The 20,612-nt window shown below is 47.9% G+C and overlaps 1 protein-coding gene across 4 annotated transcripts in view; it reads left to right on the top strand.

Moving 5' to 3' along the window:
- Positions 1-20,612, top strand: part of flvcr2a (FLVCR choline and putative heme transporter 2a) — a 43,357-nt gene that overhangs the window by 18,209 nt on the left and 4,536 nt on the right. For 2 of the 4 annotated variants that reach the window (XM_029730218.1, XM_029730221.1), the window contains exons 4-9: positions 13,923-13,990; positions 14,112-14,215; positions 16,577-16,687; positions 17,210-17,315; positions 17,445-17,556; positions 18,077-18,141. In XM_029730218.1, coding sequence (XP_029586078.1) covers positions 13,923-13,990; positions 14,112-14,215; positions 16,577-16,687; positions 17,210-17,315; positions 17,445-17,556; positions 18,077-18,141 — 566 coding nt within the window. Of the gene's footprint in view, positions 1-13,922; positions 13,991-14,111; positions 14,216-16,576; positions 16,688-17,209; positions 17,316-17,444; positions 17,557-18,076; positions 18,142-19,005; positions 19,287-20,612 lie in introns of those variants that run through there. The other 2 variants (XM_029730219.1, XM_029730222.1) reach the window with 2 other exon arrangements.

Here is a 20,612-nt window from a genome sequence, read left to right on the forward strand (position 1 = left end):
CGGCGACGGTGAAACTCCCGCAGCAGTTCAGGATCCAAAACATCTGCAACTGGAACCCAGCACCTCTCCTCCGGCCCGTACCCCTCCCACTCCACGAGGTACTGAAGGCCCCCCACCCAATGCCTCGAATCCAGGATGGAACGAACGATATATGCCGGGGCCCCCTCGATGTCCAAAGGGGGCGGAGGGACCTTCCGCACCTTAGATTCCTGGAGTGGACCAGCCACCACCAGCCTGAGGAGAGACACATGGAACGAGGGGTTAATACGATAATCAGAGGGAAGCTGTAATCTATAACATACCTCGTTCACCCTCCTCAGGACTTTAAATGGCCCCACAAGCCACGGACCCAGCTTCCGGCAGGGCAGGCGGAGGAGCAGGTTACGGGTCGAGAGCCAGACCCGGTCCCCGATGCGAACATCGGGGTCTCACTGCGGTGACGGTCTGCGCTGGTTTTCTGGCGACGCGCGGCTCGCTGCAGATGGACACGGACAGCCTCCCATGTCTCCTCCACACGCCTAAACCAGTCGTCCACCACAGGAGTCTCGGTCTGACCCTGATGCCACGGTGCCAGAACTGGCTGGTACCCCAATACGCACTGAAAGGGGGAGAGGTTAGTGTAGGAGTGGAGGAGTGGCGAAGCGAGTTCTGTGCCATCTCGGCCCAGGGCACAAACACTGCCCACTCCCCTGGCTGGTCCTGGCAATATGACCGCAGAAACCTGCCCACATCCTGGTTGACTCTCTCTACCTGCCCATTACTCTTGGGGTGAAAACCTGAGGTAAGGCTAATCGAGACCCCCAGACAGTCCATGAACGCCTTCCAAACTCTCGACGTGAACTTGGGACCCCGATCCGACACTATATCCTCAGGCACCCCGTAGTGCCGGAAGACGTGTGTCAACAGGGCCTCCTCAGTCTGTAGGACCGTAGGGAGACCAGGCAGAGGGAGGAGACGACAGGACTTAGAAAAACAATCCACAACGACCAGGATCGTGGTATTTCCCTGTGAGGGAGGAAGATCCGTTAGGAAATCCACAGACAGATGTGACCAAGGTTGTTGTGGAATGGGTAAGGGATGTAGCTTACCTCTGGGCAGGTGTCTCGGAGCCTTACACTGGGCACACACCGAGCAGGAGGAGACATAAACCCTCACGTCCTTAGCCAAAGTGGGCCACCAGTTCTTCCCAGTCAGACAGCGCACCGTCCGACCAATCCCCGGATGACCAGAGGAGGGAGATGTGTGGGCCCAAGAGATCAACTGGTCACGGACAGCAGACGGAACGTACTTACGCCCAACGGGACACTGGAGGGGCTCTGTATGCAACGCCTGCTCAATGTCCGCATCCAGATCCCACATGACCGGCGCTACCAGGCAGGAAGCTGGGAGTATGATCCATGGGTCGCTCCTCTGTGTCATACAGCCGGGACAGTGCGTCTGCCTTCTTATTCTGGGAACCTGGTCTGTAGGATAGGGTAAACCCAAAACCGGTAAAGAACATGGCCCACCTTGCCTGACGAGGATTCAGTCTCCTCGCTGCCCGGATGTACTCTAGGTTGCGGTGGTCAGTCCAGATGAGAAAAGAGTGTTTAGCCCCCTCAAGCCAATGTTTCCACGTTTTCAACGCTTTAACCACAGCCAACAACTCCCGGTCCCCCACATCATAGTTACGCTCCGCTGGGCTGAGCTTCTTCGAGAAGAAAGCACAGGGGCGGAGTTTCGGTGGCGTGCCCGAGTACTGTGAAAGCACGGCTCCTATCCCAGCCTTGGACGCGTCCACCTCCACTATGAATGCCAAAGAGGGATCCGGATGGGCCAGCACTGGAGCCGAAGTAAACTGAGCTCTTAGTTGCCCAAAAGCCCTGTCCGCCTCAGCCGTCCACCGCAACCTTACAGGACCCCCCTTCAGCAGTGAGGTAATGGGCGCAGCAACCTGACCAAAACCCCGGATAAATCTCCGGTAGTAATTGACAAACCCTAAAAATTGCTGCACCTTCTTAACCGTGGTGGGAGTCGGCCAATTACGCACGGCTGCAACGTGGTCCCTCTCCATCTCCACACCTGATGTGGAAATGTGATACCCTAGGAAGGAGACGGCCTGCTGAAAGAACAGGCATTTCTCAGCCTTGACGTACAGGTCATGCTCCAACAGTCATCCAAGTACCTTGCGCACCAAAGACACATGCTCGGCGCGTGTAGCGGAGTAAACCAGAATGTCATTGATATACACCACTACACCCTGCCCGTGCAGGTCCCTAAAAATCTCATCTACAAAGGATTGGAAAACTGATGGAGCATTCATCAACCCGTACGGCATGACGAGGTACTCATAATGCCCTGTGGTGGTACTGAACGCTGTCTTCCACTCGTCTCCCTCCCGGATACGCACCAGGTTATACGCACTCCTGAGATCCAGTTTCGTGAAGAAGCGAGCCCCATGCATTGACTCAATCGCCGTGGCGATAAGAGGTAGCGGGTAACCGTACCTCACCGTAATTTGATTGAGACCTCTGTAGTCAATGCACGGGTGTAAACCTCCATCCTTCTTCTTCACGAAAAAGAAATTTGAGGCGGGTGAAGTAGAGGGCCGAATTGGGATTCAAAGACATATGTATCCATAGCCACCGTCTCCGCTTGCGACAGGGGATACACGTGACTCCTGGGAAGCGCAGAGTCTGCCAGGAGATTTATCGCACAATCCCCCTGTCGATGAGGTGGTAATTGAGTCGCCGCCTTTTTACAGAAGGCGAGAGCCAAATCGGCATATTCTGGGGGGGATGTGCACGGTGGAGACCTGGTCTGGACTTTCCACCATGGTAGCACCAACAGAAACCCCTATACACCTCCCTGAGCACACTCGCGACCACCCCGTGAGAGCCCTCTGTTGCCAGGAAATAGTGGTGTTATGCAGAGCCAACCAAGGAAGGCCTAGTACCACAGGAAACGCAGGAGAGTCAATGAGAAAGCGACTGATTCTCTCCTCATGACTCCCCTGCATAACCATAGCCAAGGAGATGGTGGCCTCCTTGATTAGCCCGGACCCTAATGGTCGACTATCTAGATCGTGTACCGGGAAGGGTCTAACTATAGGAAAAATGGGGATCCCTAACCTAATGGCTAATGCTCTGTCTATAAAATTCCCAGCTGCGCCTGAATTGACAAGCGCCTTATGCTGGGAATGTGGGGAAAACTCAGGGAAACGAACAGGCAGAAACAGTTGATCAACAGAGGACTCTGGATGAGTGTGGTGCAAACTCACTTGGGGTGACGCCATAGTGCCCTGCCTGTTGCCTCGACTCCCAGCGTAACCAACACGGCACCGACCGGCAGTGTGTCCTCTGCGGCCACAGATGGCGCACGTGATGGATCCTCCTCCAGTCTCCCTATGCGCAGCCCCTCCAAGCTCCATGGGCACCGGAGCGGGGGTGCTGGATGATGGAACCGACAGAGCCCCCTCTGGACGTCCGCGGGTGACCAGCAGGTAATCCAACCGGATGGACAAAGGAAATAGTGGCATCCCTGCAGGCCAGCTCACGTCGGACGTCCTCTCGTAGGCTGCATCGATAGTGGTCGATGAGGGCCCTGTCGTTCCAGCCTGCTCCGGCTGCCAAGGTCCGGAATTCCAGAGCGAAGTCCTGGGCGCTCCTCGTCCCCTGTCTCAAATGGAAGAGCCTCTCCCCCGCCGCTCTGCCCTCAGGTGGATGGTCGAAGACGGCCCTGAAGCGACGGGTGAACTCCTCGAAGTGGTCTGGCGCCGTGTCTCCTTCTCTCCACACGGCGTTTGCCCACTCCAGGGAACATTTCGGCATTTACTGAATGGTTGATGAGAAAGTCCATATTGCAAATGTACGGTCCCTTACTAGACGTCCACGAACGTTTGTAAAATTCGCGGACGGCGTCGGGCCGTGCACCGGGGCCAGATCTTCCGGGAAGTCATCGAACGGAGTCTTTCGGACATTCGGTTTCCGTTTTATAAAATGTTCACATTTTTGTAATTTTTCACCTGTCCCGGATTATACCACAAGAGGGCGAATGGAATCATATTGCAAATGTAACAAACATCACCAATCACGACGTGGCCTTTTCTCCTAAACGGAAAAGACTTCGAAGACGAAACTTGGTGAGCATTGGTTTGGCATAATGGGCAGTTGGCCCCGAACAAGATGGAGTCGAGGCCTCAACGCTTTTTGAGTTAAGGTCATTTTTCTGGGATTAAAGGTCAAAAATTAAAATAGAGTGCTAATTTGACCACTTCACGTCAAAGTACATGAGCCTACGGTGTCAGGAAAAAAAGAACCAGACATTTATCTATCGTCATTTAAGAGAAATCGTACAATGTACAATTGGTGATATTAAAAAAAAAAAAAAAAATCTCAAAAAAGTTACAGATCCAGTTGCAGCGTGTTCAGATGAATCCGTTAAGGCGGGTTTCGGAGCTCTGTGAGATTTCTGTGATTTTCTGTGATTTTTTTTCTGAAATAACACACACTCGTTCAACCCTTTGTAAATAAGTCAGTTCTTAACGTAAAGACTTAAAACTCAATATTCTATAAGAGCCTAACCCAAGGAGGATATGTATTCACTTTCAGCTTCCTGTGTCAACCAGAAGTGCCTTAAAATGGTGTCATAGGGGCTGTTTCGAAGGGTTAAAAAAGGTCAGATCTTTCCACAACTTCATATGTGTGATTAGGCAACCCTCATGAACTGTAAATCAGTCATTTCTCCCAACAGATGTCAAAGAAAAGCTCTCACACACACGCACACATACACACACAGCAAGGATGGAGTGACAGAGTGCGGTGCTTAAAGACACACAGAGCCTGCAATGGCATTACCATTATCTCTAGGCTGTGCCGAGTTCAACGAGATGCCCCGCTTGACCGTAGCTCGCTCTGAGAGCAGCAACTGTGAAAAAAAGTAGGCCCAAAATTAAGCCTGCCCCTAAATTTCAGGTGCTTTTGGGGGACAACGGCGGAACCGTTAGGGTTAGAAGGACAATTTAACCACAGGAATGTTCCTAAGGTCCTCCCGATCTGTGCAAGCATAACCTTGACCATGTGGCATTAACCCTTAACAGTGAAAAGAAGGTGTTAACATCAAAAAGTTTGCAATTCCCCTTAATTCAACCTCAAGCCTATGTGGGTTATGAATGTCTTGTGAAGCTGTCTTTGATGACTATCCATCAGGCCACTATGAGGTCTACCTGTGTCGATTCTAAGCTCCCTGAAGCAACCAGAAGTTGTAAAAAACACCCTAAAGGTGTTTTGATTTAACCAGCCTGCAGATTGTGAAAATCACTGTATTCAACCCTGTGTAAATCAGTCAATTCTTAACATAAAGACTTAAAACTCAGGATTCTGTAAAGGCTTACCCCAATGAGGATATGTGTTTACTTTAAATATGTGTTTACTTTAAATATGGGTCACAGTAGCTGTTTTGAAGGGATAAAAAGGTCAGATCATTTTGAAACTTCATATGTGTGACTAGATAACCCTCATGAACTGTAAATCAGTCATTTATCCCATCAGAATTGCAAGAAAAAATTATACACACACAGCAAGGATGGAGTGACACAGTGTGGGGCCTAGAGACACACAGTCTGCAATAGTTACCTTTGTTTGAACTGTCAAAGAACCCTCAGACCTAGAGCTCTGAAACTTTAGAAACCTGTTCTAGAGCTCAAGTCGATAGTGCACGGTGAGTTATATGGCTCTAGACGGTTCTCAGACCGAGAAACAGCCTCGTACAGTTGCTATAACTTCAATTAATTTTGACATCACGAAAATTGCGACATTTAGAAATGTCCCAGAGTCACAAGACTAGGTGCATTGAAACCGCCTCGGCCTATAGAGACGGACCCCAACGTTTCTGTCCGATAGCTCATTCAAGGACCCCGTAGCAACGCCCGGAAAAAGTGGATTTTCAGCACCAATTAAGGTCGTTGCTCGGGCACAGAATGACCTATCGAGCCAAAACTTGGGATTCGGGGTCGCCTCACATAGACCTACACATAATGTCAAAGCTGGACCCGCAGCTAGTGTTTTATGTTTTTTTTTGGTTTAAACTGAAGGCGCTGTGAATTATGGGCCTGCTCTGAAATATGTGATTGTTGGCTTCTAAACGAGTTGGAAAAAGTGGATTTGGTGTCAGATGGTATCAGTTTGGTGTCAGAATGACAAAATGTTTAAACAGTGATGTACAATCACCAAAATGACATTCTGAAATCAACACCAACGAGCGATGGAGAGGAACCACAGTCACTGCCCGGCCATCCCGAGTTCATCGGGCCAGTCAATTATGCATTTCTGCAGTATTTTTGAGCATGTCAAATTCGTGATGGTAAATGCCTTATGAACCTGTCTTCGATGACAATCCATCAGGCTACTGTGAGGTCTACCTGTGTCGATTCTAAACTTCCTGGAGCAACCGGAAGTTGTTAAAAACACCCTAAAGGTGTTTTGATATAACCAACCTGCAGATTGTGAAAATCATTCAATTCAACCCTATGTAAATCAGTCAATTCTTAACGTAAAGACTTAAAACTCAGGATCCTGTGAAAGCCTACCCCAATGGCAACGTGTGTCGATTCTAAGCTTCTAGGAGCAACCGGAAGTGCCTTAAATTGGGGTCACAGTAGCTGTTTTGAAGGGTTAAAAAAGTCACATCTTTCCAAAACTTCATATGTGTGACTAGGCAACCCTCATGAACTGTAAATCAGTCATTTATCCCATCAGATGTCAAAGAAAAGTTCTCTCACTCACACACACACACACACACACACACACACACACACACACACACACACACACACACACACACACACACACACACACACACACACACAGCAAGGATGGAGTGACACAGTGCGGTGCTTAAAGACACACAGAGCCTGCAATGGCATTACCATTATCTCTAGGCTGTGCCGAGTTCAACGAGATGCCCCGCTTGACCGTAGCTCGCTCGGTCTGAGCGCAGCGACCTTGAAAAAAAGTAGTCCCAAAATGAAGCCTGGACCTAAATTTCAAGTGCTTTTGGTTGACAGCGAGAGAACCATTAGGGTTAGAAGCACAATTCGACCGTGTGGCATTAACCCTTAACAGTGAAAAGAAGGTGTTTACATCAAAAAGTTTGCAATGACTTCTCTCCCCATAGGAATACATTGCCTATTCCCCTTAATTCAACCTGAAGCCTATGTGGGTTATGAATGTCTTTTGAACCTGTCTTCAATGACAATCCATCAGGCTACTGTGAGGTCTACCTGTGTCGATTCTAAGCTTCCTGTAGCAACCGGAAGTTGTTAAAAACACCCTAAAGGTGTTTTGATATAACCAACCTGCAGATTGTGAAAATCACTCAATTCAACCCTGTGTAAATCAGTCAATTCTTAACGTAAAGACTTAAAACTCAGGATTGTGTAAAAGCCTACCCCATTGAAAACATGTGTCGATTCTACGCTTCCTGTGCCAACCGGAAGTGCCTTAAATTGGGGCCACAGTAGCTGTTTTGAAGGGTCGCAGTGGTGGGTAGTATATGGGACTTTGGTGACAATACGGATGGCACTGTGATAGACTGCATCCAATTTATTGAGTAGGGTATTGGAGGCTATTTTGTAAATGACATCGCTGAAGTCGAGGATCGGTAGGATGGTCAGTTTTACAAGGGTATGTTTGGCAGCATGAGTGAAGGATGCTTTGTTGTGAAATAGGAAGACAATTCTAGATTTAACTTTGGATTGGAGATGTTTGATGTGAGTCTGGACGGAGAGTTTACAGTCTAGCCAGACACCTAGGTATTTGTAGTTGTCCACATATTCTAAGTCAGAGCCGTCCAGAGTAGTGATACTGGATGGGCGGGCAGGTGCAGGCAGCGATCGGTTGAAGAGCATGCATTTAGTTTTACTTGTATTTTTGAGCAGTTGGAGGCCACAGAAGGAGAGTTGTATGGCATTGAAACTCGTCTGGAGGGTTGTTAACACAGTGTCCAAAGAAGGGCCAGAAGTATACAGAATGGTGTTGTTTGCATAGAGGTGGATCAGAGAATCACCAGCAGCAAGAGCAACATCATTGATGTATACAGAGAAGAGAGTCGGCCCAAGAATTGAACCCTGTGGCACCCCCATAGAGACTGCCAGAGGCCCGGACAACAGACCCTCCGATTTGACACACTGAACTCTATCAGAGAAGTAGTTGGTGAACCAGGCGAGGCGATCATTTGAGAAACCAAGGCTGTTAAGTCTGCCGATGAGGATGTGGTGATTGACGGAGTCGAAAGCCTTGGCCAGGTCAATGAATACGGCTGCACAGTATTGTTTCTTATCGATGGTGGTTAAGACATAGTTTCGGACCTTGAGCGTGGCTGAGGTGCACCCATGACCAGCTCTGAAACCAGATTGCATAGCGAAGAAGGAACGGTGGGATTCGAAATGGTCGGTAATCTGTTTGTTAACTTGGCTTTCGAAGACCTTAGAAAGGCAGGGTAGTATAGATATAGGTCTGTTGCAGTTTGGGAAGAGTGTCCCCCCCTTTGATGACCGCAGCTGCTTTCCAATCTTTGGGAATCTCAGACGACACAAAAGAGAGGTTGAACAGGCTAGTATGGGTTCCATGTGTGTGTCTGCTAGGCTTCCTTTAGGACAGGGCCAGTGAAACCCAAACACAGTGTCCCATGTGGATCCCCCTGCTCTCCCTGCAGGCCTCCTCGCTCAAACTAAATAAAGACCTGCTTCTCTGCAGACTACAGATCCTGCAAAATACTCAGAGTGCAGAAACAAAACGTATATGTGTCACGACTTCCACTGAAGGTGGCTCTTCTCCCTGTTCGGGTGGTGCTCGGCGGTCATCGTCGCCGGTCTACTAGTTGCCACTGATCCTTTTTTCTTTTTCGTTTGGTCTTGTCTGTTTTGATTGTGCACCTGTTCCTTGTTTAGGATGATTATTGTGGGTATTTATTTTCTCCCTACCTGCTTTGTTTCGTGCGGGTTTATTTTCGTTTCCCTGTTTTTATGTTGGGTGACGTGATTTTGTTCATTACTTCATTCAGGTGTTTTCCCTAGATTTTGTTCTAGTGGTGTTTTTGGACTGTGTATTTAGGTCCTGTGCCTGTATGTTTTGGATGGACTTTATTAAACACTTTTGATTGCATTTACTCCTCTCCTGCGCCTGACTCCTACACCCACCTCTCGTAGAGAGCCGTGACAGAAACCCGCACCACAATTATGGAGTCAGCAGGAGCAGATGTGCCCTCCCCCTCCATGGAGGAGCGTGTACACCAACATACAGCCGTTCTCCACCAGTTGGGAACGGCTATGGATCAGGTACTGGCGAGAATGGAGAGATGGGAGAGGAGTGGTATCCCTACACCATCATCAGCCACTCTTCAGCCTGCACCACCACCCACTCCAACGGTATCCAGCTCCAGCGGGATTCGACTCGCGCTCCTGAGGGAGTGCAATGGAGCGGCTGCCGGGTGCAAGGGGTTCCTGCTCCAATTAGAGCTTTACCTGGCAACCGTTGGCCCAACTCCCTCGGGAGAGGAGAGTGTTAACGCCCTCGTCTCCTGCCTTACGGGGAAAGCCCTGGAGTGGGCCAACGCAGTTTGGGAAGGCCCAGACTCAGCGAGGGAGGATTACCCGAGTTCACCCGCCACCAGGCTGTGTTCGACCATCCACCTGAAGGTAGAGCGGCGGGTGAACGTCTGTTTCATCTAAGGCAGGAGACGAGGAGCGCACAGGACTTCGCGCTGGATTTCCGGACCCTGGCCCCAGGCGCAGGGTGGAATGAGAGGGCCCTGAAAGACCATTATAGGTGTAGCCTATGAGAGGACGTCCGCAGGGAGCTAGCTTGTCGGGACACCTCCCTTACCTTGGACCAGTTAATAGACATGTCCATTCGACTGGACAACTTGCTGGCTGCCCGTGGGCGTCCTGATCGGGTCCTGCTCGTTCCACCCCCCAGCCCACCTGCTCCGATCCCCATGGAATCGGGAAGTGATGCCGCTAGGCCGACTGGAGGAGGAGACTCCTCCTGCACCAGTTGTGGTCATAGAGGACACACTGCTGACTGGTGCTGTAGGAGCTCGTCTGGGAGTCGAGAGGGCAGGCAGAGCGCTGCTCGAACATCCCAGGTGAGTCCGCACCAGACTCACCCAGAGCTCCCTGTTGGTAAAATGTATGTGTATGTTTCCTTTCCTGAGTTTTCCCCTCACTCCCAGCATAAGGCGCTAGTAGATTCAGGCGCAGCGGGGAGCTTTATTGATTGTGGGTTCGCTAATAAGTTAGGGATTCCCTTGGTTCAGTTGGACCAACCCTTCTCCGTGCACGCCTTAGATAGTCGACCACTAGGGTCAGGGCTGGTCAGGGAGGCCACGGTTCCACTGGACATGGTGCCGCGAGGGGGGCATGAGGAGCGGATTAGTCCCTTCCTCGTTGACTCTCCTGCGTTTCCGGTGGTGCTGGGGTTTCCCTGGTTGGCTGATCACAATCCTAAAATTTAGTGGAGACAGGGGGCTCTAGAGGGGTGGTCAGAGGAGTGCTCAGGTAGGTGTTTAGGTGTTTCCATCGGTGCGACGACGGTGGAGAGTCCAGACCAAGTCTCCACCGTGCGCATCCCCCCCGAATATGCCGATTTGGCTATCGCTTTCTGTAAAAAGAGGGCGACCCAATTACCACCTCATCGACGAGGGGATTGTGCGATAGACCTCCAGGTTAACGCTGCACTTCCTAGGAGTCACGTGTATCCCTTTTCACAGGAGGAGACAGTGGCTATGGAGACATATATCACTGAATCTCTGAGACAGGGATACATTCGGCCATCCATGTCACCCGTCTCCTCGAGTTTCTTTTTTGTGAAGAAGGATGGAGGTCTGCCTCCGTGTATTGACTATCGAGGTCTAAATTCCATTACAGTGGGGTTCAGTTACCCACTACCTCTCATCGCCACGGCGGTGGAGTCATTCCACGGAGCACGCTTCTTCACAAAACTGGATCTCAGGAGCGCGTATAACTTGGTGCGTATCCGAGATGGAGATGAGTGGAAAACCGCGTTTCGTACCACATCTGGCCATTATGAGTACCTCGTCATGCCGTATGGGTTGAAGAATGCTCCAGCAGTTTTCCAATCCTTTGTAGACAAGATTCTCAGGGACCTGCACGGGCAGGGTGTGGTGGTCTACATCGATGACATTCTGATCTATTCCGCTACACGCGCCGCGCATGTGTCCCTGGTGCGCAAGGTACTTGAACGATTGCTGGAGCGTGACCTATACGTCAAGGCCGAGAAATGTGTGTTTTCCAAACAATCCGTCTCCTTTTTGGGGTATCACATTTCCACATCTGGGGTGGTGATGGAGTGTGACCGCATTGCGGCCGTGCGTAATTGGCCGACTCCGACCACGGTCAAAGAAGTGCAGTGGTTTTTAGGGTTTGCCAATTACTACCGGAGGTTTATCCGGGGTTTTGGACAGGTGGATGCTCCCATTACCTCACTGTTGAAGGGGGGGGCGGTGCGTTTGAGGTGGTCGGCGGAGGCGGACAAAGCTTTTGGTCGTCTGAAGGCTCTGTTCACCGATGCTCCCGTCTTGGCACATCCGGACCCCTCTTTACCATTCATAGTGGAGGTGGATGCGTCTGAGGCTGGGGTTGGAGCTGTGCTTTCACAGCGCTTGGGCACACCCCCCAAGCTTCTTCCCTGCGCTTTCTTCTCTAGGAAGCTCAGTCAGGCGGAGCGAAACTATGATGTGGGGGACCGGGAGTTGTTGGCTGTCAGAGCCCTGAAGATGTGGAGACATTGGCTTGAGGGAGCGAAACACTCTTTTCTCATTTGGACTGACCACCGTAGTCTGGAGTACATCCGGGCGGTGAGGAGACTGAATCCCCGTCAAGCTAGGTGGGCGATGTTTTTCACCAGATTCCGCTTCACCATCTCGTATAGACCAGGTTCCCAAAACACTAAGGCTGACGCACTGTCCCGTCTCTATGATACCGAGGAGCGGTCGATCAATCCCACTCCCATACTTCCGGCCTCTTGCCTGGTGGCACCGGTGGTGTGGGAGGTGGACGCGGACATCGATCGGGTATCACGATCAGATCCCCCTCCACCAGGTTGTCCAGCTGGTCAGAAGTACGTTCCGCTTGGTGTTCACGATAGATTGATCAGATAGGCTCACCCGCTAGCCTCCTCTGGTCATCCAGGTATTGATTGGACAGTGCGGGGTCTTAGAGGGAGGTACTGGTGGCCCAGTTTAGCTAAGGACGTGAGGATGTACGTCTCCTCCTGTTCGGTGTGTGCTCAGTGTAAGGCTCCTAGACACCTGCCTAGAGGGGAGTTACAGCCCCTTCCCGTTCCACAGCGTCCTTGGTCCCACCTGTCGGTGGATTTCCTCACCGATCTTCCTCCATCACAGGGGAACACTACGATCCTGGTCGTTGTGGATAGGTTTTCTAAATCCTGCCAACTCCTCCCTTTGCCCGGTCTGCCTATGGCCCTGCAGACCGCAGAGGCCCTGTTTACACACGTCTTCCGGCACTATGGGGTGCCTGAGGACATTAGTTTCTGATCGGGGTCCCTAGTTTACGTCCCGGGTGTGGAGGGCGTTTATGGAGTGTCTGGGGGTCTCGATCAGCCTGACCTCTGGTTTTCACCCCGAGAGTAATGGGCAGGTGGAAAGAGTTAATCAGGATGTGGGCAGGTTTTTGCGGTCATATTGCCAGGACCGGCCAGGAGAGTGGGCAAGGTTCGTCCCATGGGCCGAGATGGCCCAGAATTCACTCCGCCACTCTTCCACGAACATATCCCCATTTCAGTGTGTGTTGGGCTGTCAGCCGGTCCTGGTACCATGGCATCAGGGCCAGACCGAGGTTCCTGCGGTGGAGGATTGGGTGCAGCGCTCAAAGGAGACCTGGAGAGCCGTCCAGGAGTCTCTTAAACGGGCTGGTGGATGGCAGAAGGTGAGCGCTGACCGCCACCGCAGTAAGGCTCCAGTGTTCGCGCCGGGGGACCGGGTCTGGCTCTCGACCCGAAACCTGTCCCTCCGCCTGCCCTGCGGGAAGCTGGGCCCACGGTTTGTAGGGCCATTTAAAGTCCTGAGGAGAATAAACGAGGTATGTTATAGGTTAAGGCTCCCCCTCACTATCGTATTAACCCCTCGTTTCATGTTTCTCTCCTCAGGCCAGTGGTAGCTGGTACACTGCAGGACGCTGAGGTGCGGGAGGTCCCTCCGCCCTTCCCTCCCGGACACCGAGGGGGCACCGGAGTACAATGTACGGTCCATCCTGGACTCTAGGCGCCGGATGTGGGGCCTGCAGTACCTCGTGGATTGGGAGGGGTATGGCCCGGAGGAGAGGTGCTGGGTAAGGAGGGGGATATCTTGGATCCATTTTTGCTGAGTGAATTCCACAACCGCCGTCCGAATCGCCCTGCGCCTCGTCCTCCGGGTCGTCCTCAAAGGCCGGCGTCGACGCGCTGCGTCGGGGGGGGGGGGTTACTATCACGACTTCTACCGAAGGTGGCTCCTCTCCCTGTTCGGGTGGTGCTCGGCGGTCGTCGTCGCCGGTCTACTAGCTGCCACCGATCCTTTTTTTATTTTTTGTTTGGTCTTGTCTGTTTTGATTGTGCACCTTTTCCTTGTTTAGGTTGATTATTGTGGGTATTTATTTTCTCCCTACCCGCTTTGTTTCGTGCGGGTTTATTTTCGTTTCCCTGTTTTTATGTTGGGTGACGTGATTTTGTTCATTACTTCATTCAGGTGTTTTCCCTAGATTTTGTTCTAGTGGTGTTTTTGGACTGTGTATTTAGGTCCTGTGCCTGTATGTTTTGGATGGACTTTATTAAAAACTTTTGATTGCATTTACTCCTCTCCTGCACCTGACTCCTACACTCACCTCTCGTAGAGAGCCGTGACAACATGTTCCTTTATGTTTTCTGCAGGGCTGAATGTCGGTTGTTTCTATGCTGTTTCCACACTGCTGAACCGGATGATAATTGAGCATTATCCAGTAAGTCTCACCCCAAATCTTAACACAACTGGCCATGACCTGCAGTTATAGCCACACTTATTCAAAGGAAAATATTGAGTTGTTCCCTTCCCAAATAAGTAAAATATTTATTTCCCCGAAGGGTGAAGAGGTGAATGCTGGGAGAATTGGCCTCACCATTGTCATTGCCGGGATGGTGGGGTCCCTCATATGTGGGATCTGGTTGGACAAGACCAAAACCTACAAGTAAGACACTCTTATCCCTCCTAGGACTGAACATTTGAGAGTACCCAAGAAAGACTTAACTGAAATTAAACACACATTATTACATCAGAATTATGCTCCTAGATTCAACTCTTTTTTTGTGACTTTGATATCTCAGTGGCTCTTTCTTAGAACTAAGTAACTAAATAAGGTAACATACACAAGGTCCCCAGTCCCCACCTAAGACACATTTCATAAGATTATAATTGTGTGGCTGTAGCTGATTTGCTGACAAGGCTGCTGACTCTAATCTTTAATCTGATGACACAAGAAGATTCCCAGGAAATGTCATGATCCTCTGAAGCTTTTTGGTCAAGCTCTGTAATCAAGTCAGTCAACCGAACACTTTAGTTAGATAACATTATCTTCGTTTTCTGACACCATCAGACTCCATCTAGTGGTTATTATGTAAATATTGAACATGAAGGAAACAAGAATGTGGTTAATGTAAGTCATGTCAGTCACCAAAACTCTATTTGTTTGCATTGTTGTAATTTGTCCATGTTAGAAAAGGTTTAGTAACTGCTGATGAGTCATCTTTGAGAACTTTTGCCCTGTTAATTACTGATTAAAAGGTGATTCGTGGAAACTATTGTGTATAGTCTAGTTAATTCTGCTCTCATGCTCAAGCAGTAACCAGATTCACTGTATCTACCTAAGCTTACTTGTAAGTCGTATATATTGTATCCCAATAACTTATTCCTTGTCAAAAATACCATAGCTTGAAAAGGTAACAATCAGTTATGTTGTGATACTTTCTTGAGCTCCGGTTACAAAACAGTAAACCCAATATGATATTGGATGGGCTGGGCTCTTGCACACAACAGCCTCTCTCATTAGCCACTCTAAATGAAGCACTTTCTGCATGAAAGTCTTTTAAATCTCCTATTCAAAAGCAGGCTTCTAGGTGGATGAAGTATTTGTGTTGGAAGTGGGAACCACTGAGGTTCTGGAGGAACTGAGAGTGGAATCTGATGCGTCTCCCTGCATATCTAAGCTGACAGGCTTTGTCCAAGCGTCCTATCAGCTGAAGTACTGGCCTGTTGGAATGGAAGCTCCGGAGACATTCATGCAGTCATTCAGACATCTGCACAGACAATGTCTAATTCCGTTTTACCTTTCTATTTGTTTTAGTCAAATAAAACAGGCTGTTGTTTCTCACCACAGAGTATCCATTCATCAAACACCTTCTGACCTGATCTTGAACAAACAATGATTCATCTATGTGGTTCAGTAGCAGCTGACACCCAGTTTTACACATTTATGAATAACAACTGCAGTACCAAAACCAAATGTTTACCTGCCAACCTAGCCCCCTAACCCTCACTTCACCCAGCAGTCTAAAACAGAACAATTCTTCACATGCTATTTTAATATATTCAGCCAAAACAGTCAACCAATATTTCTGTTGTTGACATACATCCATGTGAGAGAGTCACAGGACTAAGTTGTATTAACAACAACAGCTGAGTGGAGCAATGTTTCACTTGTGGTTGTACAGGAAGAGCTTCACCATAGTAAGCATGTTGATCTAGGCCAGAATATGCCAGAGTTATGCTAAGGGGGTCTTAGGAATCTTGTTTTTCTTCTCATAAAGAATGGGATGGGAGGTGTTGACAGTGAAGCCACAGCCAGCCTCATCCAACAGTTCTGCATGCCAATTGAGAACTGGAACTTGTTGCTGGTGCTGTGTGTAGGTCTCACAGGCAGTGTTGCCCCTAGGAAGTTTCAGGACTGGGACTTTTCTTAAGTGCTTTGTGGCCATGTTATGTAAAAGCAATATCCAGATGAGATAAAAACATTGCAGACTCATTCAAATCCTATATGGGTTATAAAATATTGAGCAAGGCTGTCACAGGCGTCGAAAGGATTAGACCAAGGCGCAGCGTGTATAGTGGTCATCTTTTACTTTTAATGAAAAGCACTTCACAACAAAATAATAAACGCTCAACAGTTCCGTCAGGTACAATCACTAAACGGAAAATAAACACCCACAAGACCCAAAGAAAAACAGGCTGCCTAAGTATGGCTTCCAATCAGAGACAACAAAAGACACCTGCCTCTGATTGGAAACCATACTCGGCCACACATGGAAAATGAAACATAGAAACAGAAAACTAGAACACATTCCCCTAGAAACAAACCAACCCCAAAACACCCAAAACAACCCCCCTGCCACGCCCTGACCATTCTACTATGGCAAGATGACCATTCTCACTGGTCAGGACGTGAAAAAGGCACCAAATAAAGTTAGACATTTTTTTGTTTATACATACATACAGTAGATTTCATACAGGCAAAAGCAGGATAAAACAAACAAATATTATTTACCTCTCTCCCCAGACAGACTACCCTGGCTGTGTATCTCATGTCCTTCGTGGGAATGGTGGTCTATGCCTTCACCCTGAACTTAGGCCACATATGGGTGGTGTTTGTGACATCAGGGGCTCTAGGGTAAGAGTGAACAAACACTGTGACCAAACACAATGATGTTTGTGAATGATTTGCATTTCTCAGCTATTCCCACCTCTAACATGTCAGTTATAAGAGAGGGTAGACTAGGCCTTCTTTTCTGGTCACACTCCAGGAACACTGTATGCTATTTACATTACAAACTGTCTCCTTGCTCTTTAAACAGCCACTCTGTGAGAAGAGACAGACAACATCTTGAGACACTGATTAGTTGTGTTAAAAGACAATTTTTTGTAAAGTGTTGTGGCAGACAAGCTAATTTTAATGATTCTGTGCAACATTCATTATTTTACCTTGGCATTGAATAAGTATTTTATCATTTGTTAATTGATGTATAAAGGAGATGACCAAGAGCTGAAGGTTTAAAGGGTATGCTAGGTAATGGCCTCAGAGGGTTTTTGATTGTGGAGTTGATTTTCTCTCAGCATAGTCAGCAGGCATGAAATGTAAAAGTGCTCTTTAGCTCAAGTACCAACAACACTGATAAACCTCCTATGTCTTTAGGTTCTTCATGACTGGATACCTGCCACTTGGCTTTGAGTTTGCTGTGGAGCTGACCTTCCCAGAGGGTGAGGGCACCTCCTCAGGCCTGCTCAACTGTTCAGCTCAGGTAACAGGGACCATACTAATGACAGCATCGAAAGGTTTGTTGTATGCATGAGGTCTACTGTATGTATGAATGTGTTTAGAGATGATCAATTATCATGCTGACTCCCCTCATTTGCCCTCCATCTTCCAGATATTTGGGATCATATTCACCATCGGTCAAGGGAAAATCATAGACCACTTTGGCACATTCGCTGGGAACATCTTTTTATGTGTCTTCCTCCTCATAGGGACCATCATGACAGGTAGAGTTTAAAGGGTATGCTAGGTAATGGCCTCAGAGGGTTTTTGATTGTGGAGTTGATTTTCTCTCAGCATAGTCAGCAGGCATGAAATGTAAAAGTGCTCTTTAGCTCAAGTACCAACAACACTGATAAATCCCCCCCGCCCCAGAGTAGCTTTACAGTTGATTGAACATTGGACTCCTCTGCCTGCAGTTGTTATAGTTAAGCACAGTGACATGTTATGTGATCCACATTATATGGGGCTCTAGTAGTGCATGACTCCTCAGATCATTGTGTCAGTCAAGCAGACATTGCATAACAGCTGTGTCTAACATTCATCATGGAGTAATAATGCCCTCTAGTGACTTATAATGATCATGATGAAAATGAACACATTTTCTATATACAGTAGGACATTTCCCATATTGTTTCAAAGGCTATACATGTCCTGTGTATTCCTAAATATGTATGCTATGTATGACCCATGCATTCCTGAATATATGTTTCTGAGAAGTGCCTTTCCTCTCTCTAAATCTTACAGCATTCATCAAGTCTGACCTCCGACGGCAAAAGGCCAACCATCTGGCTGAGAATCAGGTGGCGAGTGTAAGTGTGTCTGTTTCTGCTATTTGGTGTCCAGTTAAAGGGGATGTGTCGGATACTGCCCCTGGCTGATGCTCCATTCAATGGACTATTCTGGCTGGCTGCTTCTGTGGGGATGGGTTCCTCTTGCTTGCTGTGGAGTGGACGCAGGGGTTACAGGCAGGTGTTACACACCACCATGCTTTTCTTCAGCTTTCTGAAAACATCCCAGGTGTTTCTGAAAGCATGACTCTGCACCTGCTGTCAGTTCTCCAACTCGTTCTATTTGATTGTATGCCTTGCGGGTGTTTGATACAGAATTTATGCTTGAGAAGTTTCTGTTTCATTCGACACAATCACCTGTTTTACAAAGATGCCTTTTGTCACAGATTATGACTACAGTTTGCAGAACTATAGAAAGCTATCACACAATGTCAGGGTGAATTATCATTCTCGTTTATCTGGAGTATAAAACTACAATAATATTACACTGACTCATACTGTTTCATCACACTGTAGTTTACAGTAGGCAATTACACTCATTTGGTAGCAAAATAAATCAGATAAAAATGGCAAGCTCACTCAATATAAAATGGAATTTTCTCAAACTAAATGAGCTTTAATCATATAATAGATTCATAATAAACTTCAGGCTCAACTCACAAGTGGTCAGGGATGATGAGATGTTCAAGATCAACTTTAAATAATTAACAATACTCTCATACCTAACAAATCCATTCTGCTCAGTGCTTGTATTCTTTCTGTTATGAGAATATTGCTATCACTTCTTTTATCTCAACGCAGGTTGGGAGCTTTACTCAACTAATTTATGCAAAACTACGATAATCCCATTAATCCAGTTTTATGCCATATCATTTCCACCCCCAGTCCTCAGTAAGAGGAGGCTCTCTCTAGAAGCAGGTGGAGTGCTGGAATTAGAGGCCAGTGTTATGGGAGGGCCTGGTAAGGGCAGAGGGATTATGGTGATGCGGATGATGGCGGTGGTGGAGGAGCCCTTGGCCCTTCTTGTGCGTGATTCCCTAGCTGTTGTTCCAGGCTGCAGGCTCCCCATCTCGGGTACAGGACTACGGGGCCACAGCACCCAGCAGCCCACAGGAGCAGCAGTCCTGACACTAACCTCACTAAAACCCAAACACACACCTGCCAAGGTAGGGGCATCAAGTCTTTGAGGTTATATCACACAAGAAAAATGCTGCAGCTGCACAGTACTGTACAAAATGCAATCATAAAGAGCACTGGTATTGGTGATGTGTTGAGAACTGCCATTGGAAGATAAACACATCAAACACTTAATTTACTTATAATCTTTTCAAAATACTGTAGTCTATAACCCACCTCAATACGGTGAAAAGGTCTTAAACAAAGACATGGCACTTGCTATTTCTGCTAAGTGAAAATATCAATAATGTGGATTGAGATGCCTTGTGGGATTAGCCAAAACCGATTACAGGGATTGGTAAAGCATTAGGGTCCAAGCAGGTTTGGGAGTTAATATCTGGACAGTGTACTGCACTTTAATTATAAGAATCAGTAAAACTAATTTTCTGTCAGCTAAGCAGTGAGTGAGGCACTAAAGCACTGTAAAACCTTGGTGGAAATAAAGTGTTGCCGCTTGCTGCTTGAGTGCAATATTAGTGCTTTGAACTATTTGTGCTTCAGTTGATCATCCTTCTCAAAGCAAAGCCCTACTATATGAGCTCATTGAGTTGATCATCCTTCTCAAAGCAAAGCCCTACTATATGAGCTCATTGAGTTGATCATCCTTCTCAAAGCAAAGCCCTACTATATGAGCTCATTGAGTTGATCATCCTTCTCAAAGCAAAGCCCTACTATATGAGCTCATTGAGTTGATCATCCTTCTCAAAGCAAAGCCCTACTATATGAGCTCATTGAGTTGATCATCCTTCTCAAAGCAAAGCCCTACTATGAGCTCATTGAGTTGATCATCCTTCTCAAAGCAAAGCCCTACTATATGAGCTCATTGAGTTGATCATCCTTCTCAAAGCAAAGCCCTGCTATATGAGCTCATTGAGTTGATCATCCTTCTCAAAGCAAAGCCCTGCTATATGAGCTCATTGAGTTGATCATCCTTCTCAAAGCAAAGCCCTACTATATGAGCTCATTGAGTTGATCATCCTTCTCAAAGCAAAGCCCTACTATATGAGCTCATTGAGTTGATCATCCTTCTCAAAGCAAAGCCCTGCTATATGAGCTCATTGAGTTGATCATCCTTCTCAAAGCAAAGCCCTACTATATGAGCTCATTGAGTTGATCATCCTTCTCAAAGCAAAGCCCTACTATATGAGCTCATTGAGTTGATCATCCTTCTCAAAGCAAAGCCCTACTATATGAGCTCATTGAGTTGATCATCCTTCTCAAAGCAAAGCCCTACTATATGAGCTCATTGGAAAAAGAATCACCCTTTTGTTTATTGTGCAGCACAGACCTTTTCACTTCCAGTTCACTTTTTTAAG

The sequence above is a fragment of the Salmo trutta genome, chromosome 33 (genome assembly GCF_901001165.1).
Source record: "Salmo trutta chromosome 33, fSalTru1.1, whole genome shotgun sequence".
In the NCBI taxonomy this organism is placed as follows: Eukaryota; Metazoa; Chordata; class Actinopteri; order Salmoniformes; family Salmonidae; genus Salmo; species Salmo trutta.